Below are 9,088 nucleotides of genomic sequence, written 5' to 3'. Positions count from 1 at the left end.
ATTTCACATGAATTCATATCAATATCTTGGAGATCATTTCTTAATAGATATTCAAGCACTGGTATAAATTATACAGTGCATTCAAAGTATTCAGATTCCTTGACTTTTTTAAAACATTTGTGCAAAAACATGTTACATTTACATAAGTATTCAGACCCTTTACTACTTTGTTGAAGCACCTTTTGGTAGCGATGACAACCTTGAGTTCTTGGGTAAGATTGTTGTCCTGGAAGGTTCTCCAATGTCTACAGAGGAACTCCAGCGTTGTCCGGATTTGGCTAGAGTAGGCCGTCATTGTAAGTAAGAATTTGTTCTTAACTGACTTGCCTAGTTAAATAAACTCTGGAGCTCAATCAGAGTGACCATCGGGTTCTTGGTCACCTCCCTGACCAAGGCCCTTTTCCCCAGATTGCTCAATTTGGCCGGGCGACCAGCTCTAGGAAGAGTTGGTGGTTGAAAACTTCCTCCATTTAAGAATGACGGAGGCCACTGTGTTCTTGGGGGATCTTCAATGCTGCAGAAATGTTTTGGTACCCTTTCCCAGATCTGTGCCTCGACACAATCCTGCCTCTGAGCTCTACGGACAATTTCTTTGACCGTGGCTTAGTTTTTACTCTGACATGCATTGTTGACTGTGGGACCTTTAGAAAGACCGGTATGTGCCTTTCCAAATCATGTCCAAACTATTGAATTTACCACAGGTGGACTCCAATCAAGCTGTAGAAACATCTCAAGGATGATCAATGGAACAGGATGCACCTGAACTCAATTTCGAGCCTCATAGCAAAGTGTCTAAATGCTCATGTAAATAAGGTATGGTTTTTTATTTAATACATTTCAATTGGTCACATTCACCGTATTTAGAATGAAATATCAGACTTCTCTTTCTCATGATTCACTCAATATTTATTTTCTTCCTCAACCCTTTTCACATTGGTCCTTTTACATCACTCCTCCATATTCCGTCTGTTCTTACCAAACTTCCACCAAATGGCGGTGAGGATAACAGCGAGGAGCAGGATGAGACAGCCAGTGATCAGGTAGGCTACGGGCAGGCAGTTGTTCTGACTCCCGAACCAGCTGACTGTGGACAGTACCACTTCCTTTCTGCCCTAGAAGGAGTCCACTGCTGTCTAACGGGGGGCTTCGTGTGCTGTGACCCACATTGTTTTTATAACTGACCAAATAAACAAATCCAACATTTCAAGCCACAACCTACTGTTTCACTTCCACCCAATGAGAAACTAGCTAACCCCAATCTGCCTCAAGGTCGGAAATAGTAATCTGCCAATTGGAAATCGTTTTAATTAAATTGATTTAAATCTCAAAATGATCAATCTGGTAGAATAAAGCATTAATAAGCAGATGAATAATAATGGCTAATAATGGATGCAGTAGTTCCCAGTCGGCAGCCCTTCAGTGAAGGGTTCCCTAGCTCGGGACCCCGTAGAGATCCTTGAAGTTGGGGAAGGCAGCCTCCCTCATCCACACTATCAAGTCCTCGTTGATGAAGCCGTTGTTGTGGTCCCAGGGGTCCAGGTCAAACACGGGCTTCTACCAGTACAGAGGCCGGGCCGTGCCTGACAACACATAGACAACATTTGGAAAGTTAAGTAAGATGGAGCAGCGTTACATATGTCTATTAATATTAAATGAGAATGTGACATTACAACATGACTATTCATAATCGAGATGGCCATGAACACAGTGTGTGGGTGTTTTGTGAGACACACCTTCAATCACGTGCTAACGTTCGTGTCTTGTTCTCATCCGGTGGGTTGCGGAACTTGACGTTCTTGTCGGTGTACCAGGGGATGCCCTTCCTGAACAGATGAACATGGACCACTGGACCCCCCTCTCCTGAGTAGTACGTCAGAGTGAAGGAGTCTGGGACAAACAAACAAAACACATCAAGAAATCAGTCAGTCAATAAATTAATCAAAACCAGGTCTCATGTCAGATTGATTTGATCACTGGATATTAAAAGGTGTTTCCCCCCAAAATCCTATAATGCTGTCACATCATTAGCAGAGACTCAGAACATAGTGTGGGTAATGGTGTAATACCGTTGAACATGCTGTTGGCCATGGCCCAGCAGGGGGCGATATGGAGTCCATTATTTTCCTTTATGAAGGGCTCACAGTAGGCGCTGGTGTTATGTAGAGCAGACAGACAGGAAGAGTTTGACAGAGAAGAAGTTGTAAAAGCTCAGAATGAACCAGCATAAAGTTGGATAGAGGCAGACAGACATAGATAGAAGTAGACAGAAACAGTAGCTACCTTCAGGTTTTTATTTTCTCCTGACCATCTGTCTATCATCCCTGGAGTCCATGTATGTTCTGGTGGAAGTTGATCAGCCCAAAGTAGAAGAACACATCTCTCAGGGACAGGAAATAGGAAACATAATCGCTGTGCTTCTCAAAGCACTTGGATTTGTTTCAACAGCTTGTGGTCTCAAAACACTTATCACATGACCCTGTGTGTGTGTAGTCCACCTGTGGAGAGAGAGGAGAAGAGATGGTGAGAGAGGGAGTGACAGAAATAGATAGCAAACATTAAAACCCATTGGAACTTTAGATACATGTTCGTTCTCCACCGCCACTCCTCCTGTTATACTGTACACTCATTCTCAGAATACCTTTAAACTCATCTCATTGTCTATTTCTACCTCTGTGTTCATGGTTAGATAAGATATGCATTGTGGAGGGTGTTTCCTGCTCCATTTCAAGTGATTATGTGTAAACGGTGGAAGTAGAGAAAAAAGGCAAAAAGATTTGATTCATTTGAAGGGATTGATTACGCAGCTTCAGTTCATGTGTATTCTGCACGGTGGCAAGTAGGCACACTCCCAGTTTCACACGTATAGTGGCCATACAATAAAAGGAAGGCAGGACGGTGTGAGCAGTGAGCATTGGGGACCAGAGAGGCAGTCTCTGATGTTTGAAAGCCGAGTTGTCAGGCCTCCGGGCCAGGAGCCCAGCATTGGCCTTCGCCTTTCCCATGACAGAGAGCTCCAGCTGTGGAAGGGAGAGGAGCACAGATAGGGTCAGACAACCAGAGAACAAAGCAAGAAATGTGAGTCTGGTCTCTCTTCTCTTCCGGTCTTTTTTAACACGGTCTTATTTCTTTGTTTCTCTCCCTTGTTCTCGCTCCCCTCCTCTCCTTACCAAGATATTTTTTTCCCAGCAGGCTACTGGGAAAAATACTTAACCAGAATCATCGTCTCTTCTTTCTCATTCTTGTTCTACTGTTCTTCTCTCAGTTCTTCCTTAGCGCTTCAGTCCTACATACATACAGATGTTTTACAGTCTAACAGATCATCGAGCTAAAGGTTTATTTTAGACGGTAACTTACAATCAGTTCCCCTTCAAAGCAGTTGACTGTGTCTGTGCCTGCCTCGTTGTAGAACAACTTCACAAACAGGATGTTATGATAAATCAGACTTCCTACTGGGTGAAACATCTCATGACCTCAGACTCAGTGGGATGGGCTTCCTGGTGGTGTGGGTGACCAAACAAAGAGAATCTGGTTCCATTCAGAATGTCTTTATTCGGACCATCCCACAGGAGGGGTGGAGGTGTTGAACTACAACACTGTATAAACAATATCAGACAAGTTGACATGGTCACTTAAAATATAACAATAACATCAAAAGTGTCACACAGAGAAGGTAAGAACAGGATAGGGAAGCCCCCCACACACAATCTTTGATGCAAGGCTATATTTCTGAAGAACTGTGGTCGAGATGTTTACTGGATTCATCGTGCTGGCATCTTCGATGACGTGGATGTCAAGTAAGGCAGCACCCTGCACATCTCTGATTCAGAGGGGTTGGGTTAAATGCGGAAGACACACAATACATTTAGTTGACTGACTAGGTATCCCCCTTTTCCTTTTCCTTGGGGTCCTGCTGCTCCATAGCTGTACTCTCTGATTTGTTGAAGTACAAAAGACTCCGCTTCCCTCATCAGTAGCTCCATCTCTGTAGAGTGAAGTGCCAGAAACGCACTTGGGTCCATATGGCAAGCTGCTGCAGGGGTTGGATGGAAGTTGGCTGCCAGAGAATTCTGTATGCATGCGAAGCGCTCACACAGTGACTTCAGGAGGACCTGTGCCAACTGTTTTGCAACAGTAGATGACTGCAAGTGTGCCTCAAGGTTGAGAAGACACGGTACCAAATCAGACAGATTGAAGTTGCTCTAGCTTGGCCCAGTCACTGGTCAGCCAGTTGGTTGTGTGGATTGCGAATGGCTCCAGCAACTTCACAAGACGTTCTAGCTTGGCCCAGTCACGCTCCTCGCTCGCCCTCGGATTTCTTCCCTGTTAGCTAGTGATACATTAGCGAGTGATAGTGATGCACATGCTACCCACTAGGCAAAAAATCAATCTGATGACGTTGAATCAAGGTGAAAACTGATTGGATTTGCAAAATGGAATTAGCGTAAGGGCATTTCATCTTTTTCCACCAACTTTTACTGAACTCCAATGACATGGTGACATTTGTTATTGATTTCACGTTGAAATCACTTTAGTTGACATCTCAACCAAATGTAAATCAAAACTAAACGTCAACAACAACAAAAACATTCGATTTTTGCTCAAACTTCAGAATAAAAAATGTAAACAAAACATAAATAATTGTTATTCATTTTATTTTATTTTGTTTTGCAGTCTGTTTTGCAATTGTTTTCCCAATTTTTGTTTCAGTTTTTGTTTACTACAATAACTGTGGTGTGTGTGTTTGTGTGAGAGCAGAAGAGGTCCAGTTCGAAATGGTTGGGTGTGTGTTTGTGTTTCCTTCTCTACAGCCTTTCAAGATGCCTGTATCCAGCAGCTTCAGCAAATCAGTTTGGACCTGGAAGTGAAAAAGAGGGCTATATTAATAAGAAACTCCATATTGTCTGTGACAGAAAGCCCATGTACTACCAGATAATATTTTCAGTGCTGTGTAAAGTGTGACTGTGTTCTTTGCCCAGCAGGGGGAATTATAGTCTCACATCAGGGATGTCCACCATCATGCGAGGCTTCTGGTCCCTCCAATTCCAGTTCAGAAGCAGGAAGCGCAGCGCTGGCAAGGCCAGACTGGGGTTAAAACCCTGAGGGGTAGTAAATGAGTGCCCACCTCAGGGTGAAGCGTAGACGATCAGAACAAAGTATCATGTAAATTAAGCCACACTAAGGACAAGCCCTTACCTTTCCCTAGGAGGGCTTTCAGTCTCCCTGGTGTTCCCTCCCCAATGCATGTCACCTCAAGCTTCAGCTGCTCCTCTACCTGGGGACAGAGACAGACAGACATACAGAGGACGGTCACACTTGGCTTTACTCACTCACAGAACAGCTCATCTGTATACACAAACATTCATAGGAATCTATTCTACAATAAAGTATGTTACGTTGATGTGCTTTGCAAACAGCTTCAGCACTTTAGCCTCTCGCTCAAATGTTGTCAACTGTCTGGTGAAGACATAAAAACTAGGGAGCATTATACTGAGCTGAGACGTACCATAAAGTATACAAAATGAAAGGAAATACAAATCAGATTAATAACTGTAAAAGAAGGAGATGTGAGTTGTTGCGCTTGATGAGTCTGAGGGTGGAGTTACAGACAATGAACAAAATTACAGAACTATTCTCTGTGTGCTGCATCTGGACCTCAGCCCATTTGGGACAAACTGAGCGAAAAGAGAAAGGGAAAACATATACTGTGATACAAGGGACAGATGTCAATAATCTAAAGTGGCTTACTCTTTTAACTTCCTCCACAGGTCAGTCAGATGAAGAAGAGGAGATGAGGAGGGGAAGCCAACACCAGACTATTAAGTTATACCCAAGTACACATCTAGGAACATGACAGAAGACTTAAAGCTCAAATAGGACAGAAGTTCTTTTAGTTTAACATTGAGGTTAAAAATGAGTAATGGATTGATGAGGTATGTAGGTATGTAAGAAGGGATGGTTTGGTGAGGTATGTAGGTACTGTGGGGCAAAAAAATATTTAGTCAGCCACCAATTGTGCAAGTTCTCCCACTTAAAAAGATGAGAGAGGCCTGTAATTTTCATCATAGGTACACTTCAACTATGACAGACAAAATGAGAAGAAAAAAAATCCAGAAAATCACATTGTAGGATTTTTAATGAATTTATTTGCAAATTATGGTGGGAAAAAAGTATTTGGTCACCTATAAACAAGCATAATTTCTGGCTCTCACAGACCTGTAATTTCTTCTTTAAGAGGCTCCTCTGTCCTCCACTCGTTACCTGTATTAATGGCACCTGTTTGAACTTGTTATCAGTCTAAAAGACACCTGTCCACAACCTCAAACAGTCACACTCCAAACTCCACTATGGCTAAGACCAAAGAGCTGTCAAAGGACACCAGAAACAAAATTGTAGACCTGCACCAGGCTGGGAAGACTGAATCTGCAATAGGTAAGCAGCTTGGTTCGAAGAAATCAACTGTGGGAGCAATTATTAGGAAATGGAAGACATACAAGACCACTGATAATCTCCCTCGATCTGGGGCTCCACGCAAGATCTCACCCCGTTGGGTCAAAATGATCACAAGAACGGTGAGCAAAATTCCCAGAACCACACGGGGGGACACAGAACCAGACGTGTCCCCCTGCTTAAGCCAGTACATGTCCAGGCCCGTCTGAAGTTTGCTAGAGAGCATTTGGATGATCCAGAAGAAGATTGGGAGAATGTCATATGGTCAGATGAAACCAAAATAGAACTTTTTGGTAAAAACTCAACTCGTCGTGTTTGGAGGACAAAGAATGCTGAGTTGCATCCAAAGAACACCATACCTACTGTGAAGCATGGGGTTGGAAACATCATGCTTTGGAGCTGTTTTTCTGCAAAGGGACCAGGACGACTGATCCGTGTAGGAAAGAATGAATGGGGCCATGTATCGTGAGATTTTGAGTGAAAACTTCATTCCAAAGGCATTGAAGATGAAACGTGGCTGGGTCTTTCAGCATGACAATGATCCCAAACACACCGCCCGGGCAACGAAGGAGTGGCTTCGTAAGAAGCATTTCAAGGTCCTGGAGTGGCCTAGCCAGTCTCCAGATCTCAATCCCATAGAAAATCTTTGGAGGGAGTTGAAAGTCCGTGTTGCCCAGCAACAGCCCCAAAACATCACTGCTCTAGATGAGACCTGCACGGAGGAATGGGCCAAAATACCAGCAACAGTGTGTGAAAACCTTGTGAAGACTTACAGAAAATGTTTGACCTCTGTCATTGCCAACAAAGGGTATATAACAAAGTATTGAGATAAACTTTTGTTATTGACCAAATACTTATTTTCCACCATAATTTGCAAATAAATTCATAAAAAATCCTACAATGTGATTTTCTGGATTTTTTCTCTCATTTTGTCTGTCATAGTTGAAGTGTACCTATGATGAAAATTACAGGCCTCTCTCTTTTAAGTGGGAGAACTTGCACAATTGGTGGCTGACTAAATACTTTTTTGCCCCACTGTATGTAAGGAGTGATGGTTTGGTTTGTACTCACTTTCTTTTAGGTAGGAGGAGAGGCCGTGTGTGAGGTCATTACTCGTCAGGAAGCAGGAACCAGAGAAAAAAGTCACATTACGTTATTCAGAGAAAGTGACTGAGTAAGAGCGGGAGAGAGAGAAAGAGAGTGAGGGGGAGTGAGAGGGAGAGAAGGGAGAGATAGAAGAGAGAGAGAGGGGGAGTGAGAGGGAGAGAAGGGGTACAGAGGGAGAGATAGAAAGAAATAGAGACTGACAGAAAGGCTGACAGCCCTTAGACCTGCTGGTAAAAGAATACAGAGGTCAGGTGACTCACCCTGGAGTTTAAACTATTCTGAGTGCTCATCTTTTTTTTCCTTAACCTTTATTTAACTAGGCAAGTCAGTTAAGAACAAATTCTTATTTTCAATGACAGCCTAGGAACAGTGGGTTAACTGCCTGTTCAGGGGCAGAACGACAGACTTGTACCTTGTCAGCTTGGGGATTTGAACTTGCAACCTTCTGGTTACTAGTCCAACGCTCTAACCACTAAGCTACCTGGCCGCCCCATCTTTGAAGTGCTTTAGAAGCAGGTTCAGCAGGTCGCCTAAAGCGACCGGTTTGGGTTCCGTCGTGGCCAGGACGTCTGTGATCGTCTTCTTCTGAATACAAACAGAGATATAATTCCCACTTCTAACACCAATGTGGTTGAATTAAGGCACATTTTAACTGCAGTTCCTTTTTAGGACAGCAGGTGTCTCTTCAATCCCCTCCATCCTTAGTCTTACCTATCTCTTGTTCTTGGTCTTTTTCTCGCCCTCATCAACTTTCTTCTCCTGAGCCATAAATCACTCCTGGGATTTCTGTGTAGACAAATAAAATAATTGAGAAAGTAGTAGTACAGTCGTACACCAAATGAAACGCAATGAAGTTTAAAAGAAACTTTTACATACCAGTGCAGTCTTCTTCTTAGCCGGAACGGGTTCCTGATTCCTCTTCTTTCCTTTCTTCTCATGTGGGCTGTTTCTCCTCCTCTTTCTCCGGTTCTCTCTCCTCCTCTTTCTCCGGTTCTCTCTCCTCCTCTTTCTCCGGTTCTCTCTCCTCCTCTCCCCCCGAGGCATCTGAAAAAGCAGGAAAAAAGTGTCTGTTATATTTTGACTTTGCGCAACCTCAACCTCTGCTCACTGGACAGGCATAGTTACCATAACAACAAGGTGCATTGTCAACAAGAACACTACATTATAGTCACCATGGATATCAATGTTGTAACATAGAGCCAAACCAAATGCCTGGCTATCTTTAACAACCCTCTCTCCCCTCTATACCACTTCCCACCCATCCCCCCCCCCCCTCATCTCTCTCACCCCTCACCTCTTATCCCCATGCTGTGAGATCATGTTCAGGTCCCATGGGAACAGAGGACAGAGGAGAATGCTGCTCAGAAATACCTCTGGTTTAATTTAAAAAGGCTAATGCCACAGTAACCATAGATATAGACTGTAAAGACCAGACTGACACAGGTCTCTATTCCACAGGTTATCTGGTCATGGACCCACCCACATGGTGATAGAATTGAACGGCCACGTTGACATATTAACATCCTGTCTGTCA

At 43.5% G+C, this 9,088-nt stretch overlaps 1 protein-coding gene and 1 long non-coding RNA gene across 23 annotated transcripts; both read right to left on the bottom strand.

Moving 5' to 3' along the window:
- Nucleotides 1-805: 805 nt before the first annotated feature.
- Nucleotides 806-3,436, bottom strand: LOC112225387. 2 transcript variants are annotated; one of them, XR_002949588.1, is made up of 5 exons: nucleotides 3,355-3,436; nucleotides 2,281-3,017; nucleotides 2,067-2,149; nucleotides 1,734-1,887; nucleotides 806-1,580 (listed from the first exon to the last, which is right to left on the bottom strand). It is a non-coding gene; the product is annotated as an uncharacterized LOC112225387 (long non-coding RNA). The 2 variants fall into 2 exon arrangements; XR_002949589.2 differs by lacking the exon at nucleotides 3,355-3,436 and adding an exon at nucleotides 3,212-3,348.
- A 1,236-nt stretch (nucleotides 3,437-4,672) lies between these two features.
- Nucleotides 4,673-8,656, bottom strand: LOC112225385 (cms1 ribosomal small subunit homolog). Of its 21 annotated transcripts, none has more exons than XR_006080016.1 (7): nucleotides 8,431-8,654; nucleotides 8,266-8,340; nucleotides 7,519-8,139; nucleotides 5,746-5,839; nucleotides 5,194-5,272; nucleotides 4,998-5,096; nucleotides 4,673-4,855 (listed from the first exon to the last, which is right to left on the bottom strand). XR_006080016.1 is itself a non-coding variant. In XM_024389316.2 (7 exons), exons 2-7 carry the CDS (start codon nucleotides 8,298-8,300, stop codon nucleotides 4,718-4,720), a joined length of 426 nt encoding a protein of 141 aa, XP_024245084.1. In that variant the 5' UTR covers nucleotides 8,301-8,340; nucleotides 8,431-8,652; the 3' UTR covers nucleotides 4,673-4,717. The 21 variants fall into 21 exon arrangements, 2 of the variants coding, with proteins under 2 accessions (XP_024245084.1, XP_024245085.1); XR_002949583.2 differs by having other exon boundaries at nucleotides 5,746-5,757; nucleotides 7,519-7,559; nucleotides 8,431-8,645; XR_002949580.2 differs by having other exon boundaries at nucleotides 5,746-5,858; nucleotides 7,519-7,559; nucleotides 8,431-8,643.
- Nucleotides 8,657-9,088: the final 432 nt, after the last annotated feature.

This window comes from Oncorhynchus tshawytscha, linkage group LG26 (assembly GCF_018296145.1).
Source record: "Oncorhynchus tshawytscha isolate Ot180627B linkage group LG26, Otsh_v2.0, whole genome shotgun sequence".
Classification (NCBI taxonomy): domain Eukaryota; kingdom Metazoa; phylum Chordata; class Actinopteri; order Salmoniformes; family Salmonidae; genus Oncorhynchus; species Oncorhynchus tshawytscha.
Note: the sequence above shows the minus strand (reverse complement) of the source record. Positions and strands in the feature narration are given on the sequence as shown.